Below are 16,543 nucleotides of genomic sequence, written 5' to 3' on the forward strand. Positions count from 1 at the left end.
GAGCTGGGTTTTACATTATGAGAGAATATTAAAGTTAGTGACAGAGCTTGCTCCACCTTTGCATGGAGTTGCCCTGCTGTTGTACTACCCAAGTGATCATTTACACTTGGGCCTGCCGATAGTTTTTTCGGCATGAAACTCTATGGATATCGATGGATTTCGATCCGAGTTTCGGACCCGTCTATAAAATAGAACGGGATTTACCATCCCCCTTTCGATTAACAAGTTTGCCGGTAAAATAGCCTTTCGGCTCATTATCTTAGTAATTAACAATATAGGAGTGCACCACTTTGGCAATTCGATAGTAGAGGTATGTAAGTTCGTGTTCACTTAAAAACCTTGATATTCCAGATCTACCTACTCACTGATGAGACCTCAAAAAAAAAAAAAAAAAAAAAAAAAAAAGGTCGAAACCGGTCTGGGTAGTGACCTCTTCTCATAATGTAAAACAATATATATACATCTCTTAGGAGTTGGGTTTTACATTATGAGAGAATATTAAAGTTAGTGATGGAGCTTGCTCCACCTTTGCATGGAGTTGCCCTGGTGTTGTACTACCCCAAGTGATCATTTACACTTGGGCCTGCCGATAGTTTTTTTGGCATGAAACTCTATGGATATCGATGGATTTCGATCCGAGTTTCGGACCTGGCTATAAAATAGAATGTGATTTACCCTCCCCCTCCTTTCAAATAGATATACAGTCATTACGATTCGGGTTCTGCCGATGAAGCAAGGCCTCCACGCTTTCCTTGAACAAATGTTCAAACCTCTAACGGGATCTATGTAAGAGGCGAGTCCTGGACCAAAGGATTTTGTAGTCAGTTTCAATCCCGTGCTGAGCCAATCCAGACTTTTCAGGTTTGTTGTGAAGAATGGAGGATTGATGTTCTTGGATTCTTTTTTCAAGAGAACATCCAGTCTGTCCAAAATAGGATAGATCACAGTTGCACGGAATTTGATAAACTCCAGGAAGAGATAAAGTGGAACATTTGTCTTTAGGAGAAGGAAAATAAGAAGACAATTCGTTAATAGGTGAATAAGTAGCTGTTAAATCATATTTCTTTAAAATTCTTGCGATAGGTTCTGAAATACCGGAGATATAAGGAATTGGCACTCAACGTATTGAAACTTTGTTTTTGTGGAGGATTATTAGAATTGAGAAGATGTTGAGTATTTTTTTCAGAAAAGCCATTGAGTTTCATGTGTTGTTGGATAGTAAAAAGTTCTTTCTGTAGATAATCAAAGGTAGAACAATTAGTTTTTGCTCTTCTGATGAGGCATTTTATAATTCCTGTTTTTTGACATAGATGATGGGCTGATTCTTTAAGAATATAACAATCTTATGGTTAGCTTTGATATAGAATCTTTATATACCAATGTACCTCTCAGGGAAACTTTAAAATTACTTACTGACATCTTTCCAGAAGACATTATAAAACTGCTCGATTTCATAATACATTCTGGATATTTCGTATGTCAAAATAAATTTTACAGCCAAGTAGAAGGAATGGCCATGGAAAGTTCTCTTTCTCCTGCTTTAGCCAACTTTTATTTAGAACATTTAGAAAAAGTTCTCTTCTCATCTATTTTCCCTCAACCATCCTTTTGGGTAAGATATATAGATGACATCTTTACTATTTGGCCACATAGCAAAAACTCTTTACCTTCTTTTTTAAACAGCATCAATTCCTTGCATCATCGTATAAAGCTTACTATGGAAATAGAAGAAAACAACCAGTTATCTTTTTTAGATGTTCTTCTCATCCGGTCACCTTCAAATATTCTTACATCTACATTATACAGGAAACCAACGTTCACAGGTCATTATATTCTTAAAGAATCAGCCCATCATCCATGTCAAAAAACAGGATTTATAAAATGCCTCATCAGAAGAGCAAAAACTAATTTGTTCTACCTTTGATTATTTAGAAAGAACTTTTTACTATCCAACAACACATGAAACTCAATGGTTTTTCTGAAAAAAGTACTCAACATCTTCTCAATTCTTATAATCCTCCACAAAAACAAAATTTCAATACGTCGAGTGCCAATTCCTTTTATCGCAAGAATTTTAAAGAAATATGATTTAACAGCTACTTATTCACCTATTAAAGAATTGTCTTCTCATTTTCCTTCTCCTAAAGACAAACACTCAACTTTATCTCTTCCTGGAGTTTATCAAATTCCATGCAACTGTGATCTATCTTATTTTGGACAGACTGGACGTTCTCTTGAAAAAAGAATCCAAGAACATCAATCCTCCATTCTTCACAACAAACCTGAAAAGTCTGGATTGGATCAGCACGGGATTGAAACTGACCACAACATCCTTTGGTCCAGGACTCGCCTCTTACATAGATCCCGTTACAGGTTTGAACGTTTGTTCAAGGAAAGCATGGAGGCCTTGCTCCATTGTCCCAACCTGAATCATAATGACTGTATATCTATATCAAAAATCTGGGAAAGTCTAATCAAGATTACTCATTAATTTTTTTTTTTTTTTAATCATGTCTCTACTTCAAAATATTCCATTTCATACTTAGTGCTATAACATCACGTGGCTTGTTCTATTTTAAACGATCCATTGTTAATATTCTAGCTTGTATTTTTTAGAACTGTTCTTGTAATACCACTGAGGATGGTCTGCTATTTCCAGACTGAAATATCTGGTTAATTAAATATCTTTCTTGTGTTTACATGTATTTATCATTCAAATGTTAAAAAAATTCTATGACAATGTCTCATTAACCTTTATAACCCATGAATGAATATTTCAGGAAATAACAATGATGGATGGATTGAGTAACACTCTGCATTGATGCTCTTACAATATTTTTTCCTACATTTTTTTTAGAATTTTATTCTATAAAATGCACAATTACAAAAACCTTTCCAATCATGTGAAATGATTTGTGTTAAGAGTTCCATATATACACATGTATTCCTTTACCTGTGTTTCAGCCCACTGCTTCTGGGCAGTATTACGAGAATGGTGAATAAGGATATTGCCTCCCATATCATTTATTTTGTCTGTAGATGCTGAACTAGACAGGGACCGAACTCTATCCAGAAGAGGAAACAGCACCTAAAAAAATAATTCAAGAACTTAAATGGTAATTTCAAGTATTTTTATAAAGATAAAAATATAACCAACTAAGTGAATAAAAGATACAACATGCTTCAGGTTTGATAAACTGCAATTTTAAGTCCTGTTTCGGTTTCACCTGCAGAAACAGATAAAACAACACTTAAAATTACAAAAGCTTCATGTAGACATAAGAATATATATCAAGCTTTTAGTTTTATGGATCACCATACTAAACCTACTCTTTTCTACAATTTACGAATAATTAAGGTATATGATGTAGTTTTAAAATAAATTGACCAGATAAAAGTATCTTGGCAAAATAAAATAGTATGGGAGACCTGCCTTCCAAGTTCCAAAATCTGAATATAGTAAAACATAGTTTAAAACTGTCAGTCTGAAACGTTTAAACATAGTTTAGAACCATTTGAGACTGACATCTGAAATATAAACCAAAGCATAAACGATGAAATGAGATATAAATCCAAGCATAAACAATGAAATGAATACTTTAAATTTATAAAATATCAGACATTAGGAAAAATATCTTGAATGAAGATGAGGTGATCATGCGATTGACAAATAAAGAAGAAATACTTGAAACTTCTTTTCTAAAACCTAAATCAAGAACTAAATTGGATAACTGATATTGTTTAAACAGCCATAATGTGAATGTTAACAGTTGTGAATGAACATTTGTATTATGGCTACTAGACAATATTAATCATCCAACTTTTTTTTTTTTTTTTTTTACAATCAAGATAAGCACTATAAACTCAAAGAGCTATCAAGACTGCCTTGAGCAGGCTTTTGCAAACATCCATGCCTAAGGTGGGATTCAAACTCATAACTTGTTGGTTGGAGAGGGGATATGCTATCCACTCATCACAACCAGGCTGGCACTCAGTTCATGATTTATATTTTAGAAGAAAGAATGCCATTTTCTTCCTTCTTTATGCAAACATACTTGAGAAGATTCTAAGAAAAATTGGAAGGACAAAATGGAGAAGAATTAGCTGGGTTTAAGCAAAACTCTCAGATTCTCACTAAGATACAAATACTTGAGAAATTACAGGAATACAAAATGATGTGTATTTTAAGTTTTATAGATCTGAATAAGATACATAATATTCAGAAATACATATTCAAGTGCAAAACAGTCTAAGAGAAGGATGCACACTTTTCACTAGTATTTATCATCTGTATACAGGGTGATTACAATTAAAGTTCACATTTTGAAAGGCTGCAAGATTTAATATTTAACATAATGATGTGTGTGTGTGTGTGGGGCAATGGAATTTTATTTTGCACAAAAACCAACATTAGTTCTAAAAGTTGCCACTAGAGGGATACATGGCACTGCAATACCATAGTGGGTAATTCAAAACATCACAAAATAGGGTACACACAGAGCATCGTGTGGTTACACACAACATGTTCCATATGCTGTCCTCCACTGTCGGCAACATGATGAAATTGCAAAAATTGCATACTCAACCACAGAACGTAGAGTTTCACTCGAAATGTTGTGAATATTGCATGTAATGCAAGTCTTGAGGTCTACTAAGTTGGCTATGTGTCCACAATACACAATACTCAGGCCAAAAGTCACAGGAGTTCAGATTCAGTGAGCAAGCTGGCCACATACAAAAATGGTGGCTGATGAGTCTGTTATGAGCATATATGAAAAGGGGGCACCATCTTGCATAAAAACTGTTGAATCCAGGCACTGATACTCTTGAAGTGTTGGAATCACCTGATTGGCTAAGACAGACGCATATTACTGGTCATTAACAGTGCAGATAACGAGACCAGCAGGACTGAGCTCCTCAAAAAAGAAAAGTCTGATAATGATTTCCACTGTAAAACCACACCAAACAGTAACCTTTGATGAATGATGCATAATTGATCTGTTGCATTGCCTGTGGATTTCTGGTTGCCCAAAAATTCTACAGTTGTGCATAGTCACAGCACCATCCAGATGGAAATGAGCTTCATCAGTCCAGAAAATGTTCAATTGCCAGTCAGTGTCCAGTTCAGTCTAAGCAAGAAACTTCAGGGCAAATGTTTCTCATGCATCCCAGTCAGGATTAAGCAACTGCTGAACGTGGGAAATCTTGTAAAAATAACAGTGCAGAATTTGCCTTACGACTTTGTCTAAAGACTGTGCAATATGCTGGTGCTGCTGCTTCCAACAACATTTGCCATCCTTTCTTCCTCTAAAGCTGTGTTTTCTTCCTCCACTGTGTGCTGTTCAATGGGCTTTTGTCATCTGCCAGGTCTCACATCTAAACCAGGTCGCACATCTAAAGAACCTGTCTCTTCAAATTTCTGGATCATTTTATGTAAATGATTTGCAGTCATAGGATCCGTTTTCAATCCCTTTAGTGTTCTGAACTTTCACAATGCTATCAAGGCTGTTATTTTGGTAAAATAATTTCACGAGAAGTATGCGATACTTCGGAAATGGCATTGCGCTGTAACATTGTTGTCTGCTCGCAGTCAATGAACTGAAGCATTCTACAGCCACCTGCTTTTATAGAATCCTCTTTTGAAGCATTGGAATAAATATCATTCGACTAAGAGAGTAAAAAGCACGCTTCGAGGTCGATGGCCACGTGCCACCACATACAGACAGTACAGAAAACTGGCTGAACTTGGAAAGACCATGTGACGTTCAACATTCAAACAATTTAATGATGCATAATCAAACTACAGAATGAAGGTAAGTAACTGCACAGTACAAAATCAGCTGAATGGTTAAGGATTTCACTTTTGCAAAGTAAAAACGGAACCTTTTTTGACAAAGCAACACAAAAAGCAGTTTTCAATGGTGTAAAAATCATGGAAACTGGGAATTTGATGACTGGGATAAAAGTCAATTTTAGTGACGAATCTCAAATTTGCCTTGGAACCAGTAATAATAACGGTACCTTTGTATGGAGAAGAGTTGGTGAAAAGTTCTTTGATGAGTGCATTAATACCAAGGCTAAATTTTCACCCTCATTTACCGTTTGGGGTTGCATGGATTTCTGGTTGCCCAAAAATTCTACAGTTGTGCAACAGTCAACTCCAAACTCTATGAAGAAATTTTAGAGCATTATTTGGTTCCTAGTATCAAAAAATGGTTCCAGGATTCCAATGACTTCATTTTTCAAGATGATAATGCATCTTATCACCACTGCAGACAAATCAAGAACTACCTGTGAAACAATGGAAACACTCCAATTAAAACTATGACTTGGCCTTCGAATAGCCCAGACCTTAATCCAATTGAAAACGTGTGGAATATTTTAAAGCAAAAAATCAACGTCAAAAGGCCCACAAATGTCATCGAATTATGTCAAGCAATCACAAAAAAGCAGGAGTGATATTCTGCCAAATGACTTTTCAAAGCTTATTGAGTCCATGCCATGAAGGATGAAAGCCATCATTTGTGCTAAAGGAAGAATAACAAAATACTGAGTTCGGTGATCTGACATATATTTCCCAATCAAAGAATGATTGCATACTTTTTTCTTCAGTGTTTGATTTCCATTCATCTAATTTCTCGTTATAAAATATTTTTTGTAATAAATTTTTTCTTTGTGAATCATATTTATGTTCATAACTGTTCAATTTGAACAAAATTTATGTGTTGAGAAAAAATAAATTCTAATACATATACAATGTTAGTGTTACAGTCGTTGATCGGATACTTTTTTGCCAGGGTTGTAATAGTTCTTTTTGAACTACTTTGTTTTGCTGTACTGCTCTTGTACTTATAAATATAATGGCCGTAATTAGTAATCAAAACAACAAATAAGCACTCAAAAAAATTAAAGCAAAATGGAAGCATAAGGCAATTATTAGCAAACATAATTAAGAGATTAATTAACATAAAAAAGGTATTTATATACGAATCATTCAAATAAGACTAACTTTCTGTTTGGATAATTGTATTTTTTTTAAGGAAATTACAACATAGTCTAATTATTTAAATTAAGGGGATATTTAATCCCACATTATTTCAAAGCCGAATAAGAAACTCTAAGATAGAAATCAGAGAGTTTCATGCCGAATATAGCAAGCTATAAAAGTTTGGCAAGTCCAAGCGTAAGCAAATACCTGGGCAGTACAATACCAGGCAACTCGTAGTAAAGGTGGATAAAGCTAGGATCACTCTTCTTAGTATTAACCCTAATGTAAAACTCATCCCCTAGGACAGTGGTTCTTAACCTGGGGTGAGTGCACCCCAGGTTAAGAACCACTGTCCTAGGGGATGAGTGTGCGAGAAAGCATTTCCAGGAGTGCGGGAGAAGTTTCTAAATTTTGACCTAGATTCGATGGATGACAGCTATTTAATAAAAGATGATCTTATTGAAATACGAGCCAATGCATGTATTCCAATGGAATTTGAAAAACTGGACTTAGAACAATTCTGGTGTACACAGTTAGAACCTTATCCACAGCTGGCAAAAGCAGCATTGCAGACACTTTTACCATTTGCCACCACCTACCTGTGTGAAATGGGATTTTCATCACTTTTGCATATAAAAACAAAAGCCAGAAATTGCTTAAATGCAAGTGATGACTTACGCATGGCTCTTTCAAAAAAGGAGTTTCGCTTCAAAAGTATTATTATGAATAAACAACAACAACAAAGTCATTAAAAATTGAGATATTGTTTTGCATGTATATGTAAATGCATGTATTTATTTTTCAATAAATAAATTATCTTGCAATAGGTGTAATTTCCTAAATAAAGAAATAGAAATACATTTTTCAAGGGGGGTGCGAGAACTTATTTTTAGATTCAAGGGGGTGAGCCAATCACTAAAAAGGTTAAGACCCACTGCCCTAGGAGATGTATGTTGTTTTACATTAAGGGAGATAGGTCACTACCCAGACCGGTTTCAGCCTTTATTGAGGTCTCATCAGTGAGTAGGTAGACCAATAAATACCAAGATTGTAGTGATAAAACTTTACCGTATGAGTTGTTAAAGAGGTGCACAAATAAATTAATGAAATAAAGAGCCAAAAGTGTTAAAGTATTAAAGCTATTATCACTACAATCTTGGTATTTATTGGTCTACCTACTCACTGATAAGACCTCAATAAAGGTTGAAACCGGTCTGGGTAGTGACCTATCTCCCTTAATGTAAAACAACATACATCACCTAGGGATGAGTTTTACATTAGGGTTAATGTAAAACTAATTTGCTTACGCTTAGACTTGCTGAACTTTTATAGCTTGCTATATTCGGCATGAAACTCTTTGATTTCTATCTTAGAGTTTCTTATTTGGCTTTGAAATAATGTGGGATTAAATATCCCCTTAATTTAAATAATTTTTATGGCACTTTATTTCATTAACATAGTCTAATATTAACTAAAATACATTTAATTAATATTTCACTATTATGACAAAGTCAAATTGCTATCATGTGCATACAGGCACTACACTGAGTAAGAGGCTGAATCAGCATGACATGTGAAAGTAAACCTGATATCCTAAATAGTACCTAACACCTGCTTAGTGGGACTAAAATGGATGTCCTTGACTTGGGCTGAAGTACAGAAGATAAGAGCTTCCCAAATTTAGGATGGTTTCATGCACAGAAATTCTACAAACAAATAGAGGGGACAGCAATGGGATCCACTTTTCCACTCACCTGCACAGCTACTTACATGGAAACCTTTAGGAGAAAGATTTAAATTCTGCCCACACAGACACAGTGTTTCACTATACTTTGTTGGTGAAGTGTTCTCCATTTGGCTATATGTTTAGATGGGTTAAAGAATCACCATTCCAGGATCGAGGTCACCTTAGAAAAGGAAAATAACAGACTCTGCTTCCTAGACACTTTAATTACATGCCAGCCTGATGGATCCCTGGCATTCTCTATTTACAGAAAACCCACCCACAGACACGCATACACTGGTAGAGAGTTTCAAAGAGTAACTCTCCCTCCCTCCCCCTCCAATACAGTATGGGATTATTAAAACTCTATACATCAACATTATCAACTTCATCATATGTACCCTCAAGGAGTATTGAGGCTGCTATGACAGCACTACATGAGTTGCCAAAAGGTTTATCACCTTTTTTAAAAATTACTCTGGATTTAGAGAAAGATGTTGAAAAAAAGGTGATAAACCTTTTGGCAACTCCCATAGGCACAGATGACTTGCTACTGCTTCTGCCTGGTATCTCCAGCTCTGGGCCTGGCTCCCACTGAAGAGACCTCAATAAAGGTCGAAACTAGTCTGGGTAGATGGCCAATCCCTTTAATGCATAACAGTATACATATCCACATAGGAAATGTGTTTTGCATTATGGGAGATACTGGGTTAGAAGTGCCTGGTAGCTTGCTCCACCTTTGCCACGAGTTGCCTTGGTGTTGCACTACTTACTGGATAAGATAGTACAACACTATATTTAGTCCTGAAGATATTTTCAGGCGCAAACTTTGTTTGCTCTCACTGGGATAAAGGATTAAACTAAATCTATTATAGTCTAACCTAGTGATAAATAAATTTTCAACATCAGTCAAGGAAGAGAATGATTTAAAACTGGTACTTGAACTGTATGTATGTATCAGAAATTTACTGCACAACATTTAAATCATTCATAACTCTGACCTCATTATAATTTTATACATGCTATATATTAAAATAAATTTATATTTTTTTATAACTTGTCCTATAAAGAATTTATTAGATTACATAGATTTGATAATTGTGTACTAGTTATGATCCAAATCTGTTAATTAAGTAAATAGTTCATTGCTCAAATAAGACTATTTAGTCTTGAGCATCATATTATGAAGAAAGTGACATAATATTGGAGATGTCAAACTTACCTCTTTGCTTTATGCAGATTATGTTGTACTCCTAAAAACATCTAATGCAAGTTTCCAGGATTCTCTAACTAAATTGAATAACTGCTAGCTGTTATTCTAGCTATAGTTCTAGTTATAGTGTTATAGCTAGCTGTAACTAATTTGGCATAAAAATCAACAATAAAAAGACCAAAACCATGAAAATCCTGATCACTATTTAGTCTTGAGCAGGATAAAATTGAATTTCATATTGAAAAGAATAACATGTAAGAAAGTTTTAAAGTGAATAAAACTTGAGCAGCTCTCAGATGTGCAGAGTAGACTAAAATACACAAAATTATTGAAGAAAAAATGAAAGAGTTTGAGAACAGGAATCAAACCTTGGAGATTCAGTGGCAAACTCTGAAGAAAACACTGATTGATTCTGCCAGAGAGGTGAGGTTGTCTGCAAGGATAAAAAAATCAGAACTCCCTGGTGGACACAGGAAGTTAAAGAAGCAGTGAAGGAAAAGAAGAAAGCATATCAAAAGTTCCTGTCAAATACGTCAGCTTGTGCTCTTAGAGAATATAGAGACAAATGCAAGAATCCTAAACACTGTGTAAAACTAGCTAAACAAAAGTCGTGGGAGGACTTTGGCAAGAATATAGAAAATAAATATCAAGAAGGTGGCAAAATATTCTAAAGGTTGTTGAAGAAGCTTAAGAATAGAGGAAAGAGTGCTATAAAAGGAATTAGAGATGATAAAGGTGACATGAAAACAGGAGAAAAAGATATTCAAGAAGTATGGAGTAATTACTTTGAAAAACTGCTAAATGAAACAAGCAGTGATGACAGCACAGTGGTAAAAAAACTGACCAGGCATGCAGTCAGGAATACATATCCATACTTGAAGTAGAAAAAGCCATCAAAGGCTTGAAATGTGGAAAGGCAGCAGGAGTAGATGATATTCGACCAGAAATGCTGAAGTATGGTGGTATAAGAGTCTTACAGTGGCTGCACTGCATAGTTCAGAAAGCCTGGACAGAGGGACGAATTCCTGATGATTGGAGTAGAGCTCTCATAGTACCCATATATAAAAAGGGAAATAAAACTGAATGTGAGAATTACAGAGGTATTTCCCTACTGAGTGTTCCTGGCAAGATCTATGCAAGTATACTTGAGAAACGGTTGAGAAGAATTGTGGAAGAAAAGCTAGGTGAAGAACAAGCTGGATTCAGGCCAAATAGAGGCTGTCAGGATCAGATCTTCACTTTACGACAAATAGTCGAGAAAGCATGGGAATATAACAAAGATCTGTATTTAAGTTTTGTCGATTTGGAAAAGGCATATGACAAGGTGCCAAGAGAGAAGCTATTCGATACGCTGCAGTTATATGGTGTCAATGGGGCATTATATCAAGCAATACTTAGTCTTTATTTGAGTTGTAAGTCAGCAGTTAGAATTGAAGGAAGTACAGGAAGATGGTTTAATGTTAAATCTGGTGTGAGACAAGGATGTACATTATCCCCTCTGTTATTCATTATCTATATGGATCACATTATGAAGGAAAGTGGTATTAAACATGATATCAAAATTGGAGATGTTAATGTCAGCTGTTTGCTTTATGCAGATGATGTTATACTTCTAAATAAATCCGCTACAAGTCTGCAAGATTCTCTGACTAAATTGAATAGCTGTTGTAATAGATATGGTATGAAGGTCAGCAATAAAAAGACAAAGACAATGAAAATAGGCAGAATCATTGAAAATGTCAACTGTGTTGTGAATGGAGAACCTGTGGAACAAGTAAAACATTTCAGCTACTTGGGCACGATTTTTACTGAAGATGGTAAATTAAATATAGAAATAGACAACAGAATCAGCAAAGCTGGTATGGTGGGAAGTCAATTGAATAAATTCATATGGAATAAGAGAGAAATTAGTCAGAACACTAAATTAGCTGTATACAAGACAGTTTTCGAACCAGTTTTAACTTATGGATCTGAGAGCTGGGTCAGAAGTAAAACACTTGACCAAAGACTAGAGACCGCAGATATGAGAGTCCTGAGAAAAATTATAGGCATGAACAGATGGCATCAATGGCAATATCATATTAAAAACGAGGATATTAGGAAAAAACTTGACATTGTCAGCATCCAGGAATGCGTTAGCAGAGCTAATCTCAGGTGGTATGGTCACTTAAATAGAATGGGCGAGGAAAGATTAGCAAAACAAGTGTTCTCTGCCAGGTTGGCAGCAAAACGACCCAGAGGAAGACCAAGATATAAGTGGATTAATATGGTACAAAGTGCCTTATATGATAGAAATATAAGATCTGTTAATGTTGGAGTCTTGACAAGTAACAGACTGATTTGGAGGAAAATTGTAGATAGGAAGTTAGTAATGATGTAGTTTTTTTCATGTAGTACTATCTTATCCTGTACACCCCTTGAGGGTACATGGCAGGAATTTGATGATGATGATGATGATGAATAAGACGAATAGGATGAATAGAGAGATGACAAGTCATTACCAATTTCTGTACCTGCCAAACTCTGATTGCAATTTGCAATCAGAGTTTGGCAGGTACAGAAATTGGTCTAAAAGAATAATTCAAGGCATGAAATATAAAATTTTTTTACATTGCCTCTTTTGGTGAATGGATATGCACTGATTAAAACAACTGTATTTAGTTACATATTCTAACATATAATCCAATATCACTTCAGCAAACTAATAATGAATGAAGGAAGTCGGGGTCTGCTGGAGTGAATATTGTGAGAATAGCGCTCAGCTCTGATAATACTATGGGACTTGGTTATGACTCTCCCCACCCTTTTTGTGAAGGAGAGAGGGAAGTTTATTATAGTTAACACATTTGTTCTAAATGTTTGTATATAGTGGGTGAATGTAATGCATATTCAAGTTCATGGATCTAACATCCTAAGATAAAAGCAAAAAAACGTAAAAAAACTCATCTTAAGATATGCAGTCAATGAAATGAATATGCAGAAAATCAGCTTTCACTAAAACTAAATGTAAACTTGCTCTATGAATTCAGATAACTTAGTTGATGTTATTAGAAGGCATAATTATGGTTCTGTTTTCCTACCAGAGTACCTTAGCACTCTATACCTTTATCACCATTCTTCTTCCTTCATTTCACAGTGAAAAATCTAGTTCCATAAACAAGAAGTGTACAATACTTATTACAATACTTACAATACGCCATACACAGAGCTAAACGACAACTGGAGCGTATGGAAAAATGTGTGTTGAACGTACCGACAAATAACCGGCGGAAGTCTGCGACGGCAAATAATAGAATGTTTGCAAACGTCAATAAAATGAAGGAGCGAGTGCTGTATGGGGATTCGCTATTAAGAGGCGTAATAATTGAGAATTTAACGAAGTCGTGCCAGCCGGGTGCGATCATAAAGGACGTCAGCGAATCTATTCGACTGCAAAAACAGAGGGTGAAAGAGATGATAATCGTGGCAGGAACGAATGATTTGAAACAGGACAAAATGGAAATGATAGAGGATGTGAGGGAGTTGTTTGAGGTAGCAAAAGAGAAGAGTGAGAGAGTTAGGATGGTGAGTATCTTACCGCGGTATGACAGTGAAGTGTTTAGAAGGAGGGCCATAATTGCCAATGACTTTATGCGTGGGTTATGCATGGAGAGTGGTGTGGAATTTGTGGATGTGTGGAATGAGTTCGATGGGCGAAAGGACTTATATAAGATGGATGGATTGCATTTGAATGGAGTTGGTGTACGGAGACTTGAAAGAGTGTTGATGAATGAAGTGGAAGTGGATGTACAGACTCAGGGAAACTAGATTTATTAAGAGGGGGGGGAGTAGATATGCTGACTTTAGGGGGGCAGTTAAGTGTATGAATGAGCATATTATGCCCGAGCGAGTACGACGGACAACAAATCAGAATGGGATAGTTAGTATAAGGCATCAAAGTAAGGATGGGACAAATGGGCTTCTGCGATTCATGTACACTAATGCCAGGAGTATTGGGAACAAGAAGGAAGAGTTTTTGGGCATGGTTGGCACTTCCAGGCCAGAGGTTGTCGGTATTAGTGAAACATGGCTGACAGAAGATGATAAAGCTAGTGGGATTGAATGCGACGGGTATAGCGTGTTCAGGAGTGACAGGGTGAATAAAAAGGGGGGAGGAGTGTTATTGATGATTGCTGATGATCTTCAGCCAAGGAGTATAGAAGTTGAACTGCATGATGGGGAAAAAAGCGCATTTGAGGCTGTTTGGTGTGAGATACAATCCAGCAGAACAAAATATACAATTGGGTGCTGCTATAGACCGGGTGATGGAGTGGATGGTGGGGATAGTATGCATAAGCAAATAGAAGAAATGAGTGGAAGAAGGGTAATTATTATGGGTGATTTCAATTATGGTAACATTGACTGGAAAGAGGAGAGGGCACATGGGAGGAAGGAATTGGATTTTATGCAGTTATTAAGGGACAACTATCTACGGCAACATGTATTGGAAAATACCAGGGGGCAGAGAGTGCTGGACCTAGTAATTGCAACCGAGAATGTGGCTGTAATGAACATGACCATGTTGCTACCAATTGGTGAGAGTGACCATAAAGTCATGACTTGGGAGGTGGCTAAAAGAGTCGAATTTACAATTAAGACAGGGTACATGTGGAATTACCGGGCTGGTAAGTATGACAAGCTTAGGTGTGTGCTTGGCTCAATGCCATGGCATGTAAAACTGCAAGGGCTGGATGTTGATAGTGCATGGGAGGTGGTTAAGAACTGTTTGCAGGAGGCAATGGTTGACTGTATACCAAGAGTCCGAATAATAAATCAATTAGGGGTTAAATGGATGAATAACACTATTAAGCTTGAGCTGCAAAAAAAGAAACAATTGTGGAGGAATTTTAAGGAGAAGGGTGACCATCAGGCGCAGGAACAGTATAAAGCTCAGGCCAGGATGGTAACAAGGGTGGTAAGAAAAGCAAAAGCAGATTACGAAAGGAAATTGGCCACGCAGGCTAAAGAGAATTCCAAACAGTTTTTTCAATATGTTGCAAGTAAAAGGAAAAATGCTCATGGTAGAATGATCTTAAAAAATGCTGAGGGTAGGGAGGTAACTGAATCAGTTGATATTGTGGAATTACTGAGCGAGCACTTTGCAAGAGTATATCACCCAGGTGGTGACTTTGCAGGAATGGAAGAACCAACAGCTTATACTGGAATTGTGATGAATGAAGTAGAGGTAACTAGTCTATTACAGAACCTCAATGTCAATACATCTGTGGGATTGGATGGTATACCAGCTATTGTCGTACGTGAAGCGGCCAAAGAATTGTCAGTGCCCTTGACCATTTTGTTTAATTTGAGCCTGAGGACTGGGTCAGTCCCAAGGGGGTGGAAAGAGGGGAAAATAGTTCCACTGCACAAAGGTGGTTCCAAGGCTGCTGTTGAAAATTACCGGCCAATCAGCATAACAGGAATCATTATCAAGGTCTTAGAGAAAATAGTCAAGAGGAAAATACAAGATTGGATAGAAGAAAATGGGATACTGTATCGGGGACAGCATGGTTTTGTGAAGGGTAGGTCATGCCTCAGTAACTTGCTCACATATTATAACACAGTGACGGCTGAACTGGATAAGGGTATTGGGTTTACGGTGATTCTACTGGACCTTGCCAAGGCCTTTGACAGGATACCACATGGAATTCTAATCAGTAAATTGGGGCATATGGGGATGGACATAGGGTTGGTGAGATGGATAGGAGGGTGGTTGACAGAGAGATATCAGAGAGTGGTTTACTCAGGAGTAGAGTCCACAAGACGGCCTGTGACTAGTGGTGTGCCACAAGGATCTGTTCTTGGACCACTGCTGTTTAATTTGTTCATAAATGATATAGGAAAGAATCTGAGAGGAACAGTTCATTTGTTTGCGGATGATGCGAAGTTGGGTAGGGCAATAGTGAATGCAGATGACGTCAAATTTTTGCAGGATGATTTGGATAGATTGGAGGTCTGGGCTAAGGAGAATGGATGTCAGTTTAATGTGGCAAAATGTAAGGTTATGCATTTTGGGGTGAAAAGATTGGCGGCAGTTTACTGCATTGGTGGAACCGTCCTCCAGGAAATTGATGAGGCACGAGATTTAGGAGTGTTGGTAGATAAGGAATTGAAATTTAGGGGACACATTGCAAAAGTGGCCAAATCAGCTCATCAAATCACTTGGTTGCTGAAGAATTCGTTGACAAGCAGAAACAAGCAGGTTATTGTTACTCTGTATCGAGCCTTGATAAGACCCCATCTAGACTACTGTGCTCAGATTTGGTCACCTAGGTTTCTTCTTGATGGGGAGGAGGTGGAGAGGATCCAGAGGCGAGTGACCAAGATGATAGCAGGTCTGTGGAATGAACCGTATGAGAACAGGTTGAGGATTTGTGGGTTGCAAAAATTGGTTGATAGGCAGAGGAGGGGAGATATGATTGAGACATTCAAATTACTGAAGGGTTTCTATAAAATTAATTCAGAAGATATTTTTGAGAACAGGGCTGGTTGTGGGAGGACTAGGGGACATCCATGGAAACTGGGCAAAAGTGTGGTTAGTAAAGGTGTTAGAGCTGGGTTCTTTACTTTTAGAGTAGTG

General features: G+C 36.8%; 1 protein-coding gene across 1 annotated transcript in view; it reads right to left on the reverse strand.

Annotated features, from left to right (window-relative positions):
* mon2 (Mon2 homolog, regulator of endosome-to-Golgi trafficking) overlaps positions 1-16,543 on the reverse strand; it is a 749,535-nt gene that overhangs the window by 237,707 nt on the left and 495,285 nt on the right. The window contains exon 23 of the mRNA XM_090397718.1: positions 2,954-3,088. Within this exon, the coding sequence (XP_090253844.1) occupies positions 2,954-3,088 (135 nt within the window). The remainder of the gene's footprint in view (positions 1-2,953; positions 3,089-16,543) is intronic.

Source organism: Typopeltis vanoorti, chromosome 1, assembly GCF_054136105.1.
Source record: "Typopeltis vanoorti isolate ZY-2024b chromosome 1, IOZ_Tvanoo_1.0, whole genome shotgun sequence".
Taxonomy (NCBI): domain Eukaryota; kingdom Metazoa; phylum Arthropoda; class Arachnida; order Uropygi; family Thelyphonidae; genus Typopeltis; species Typopeltis vanoorti.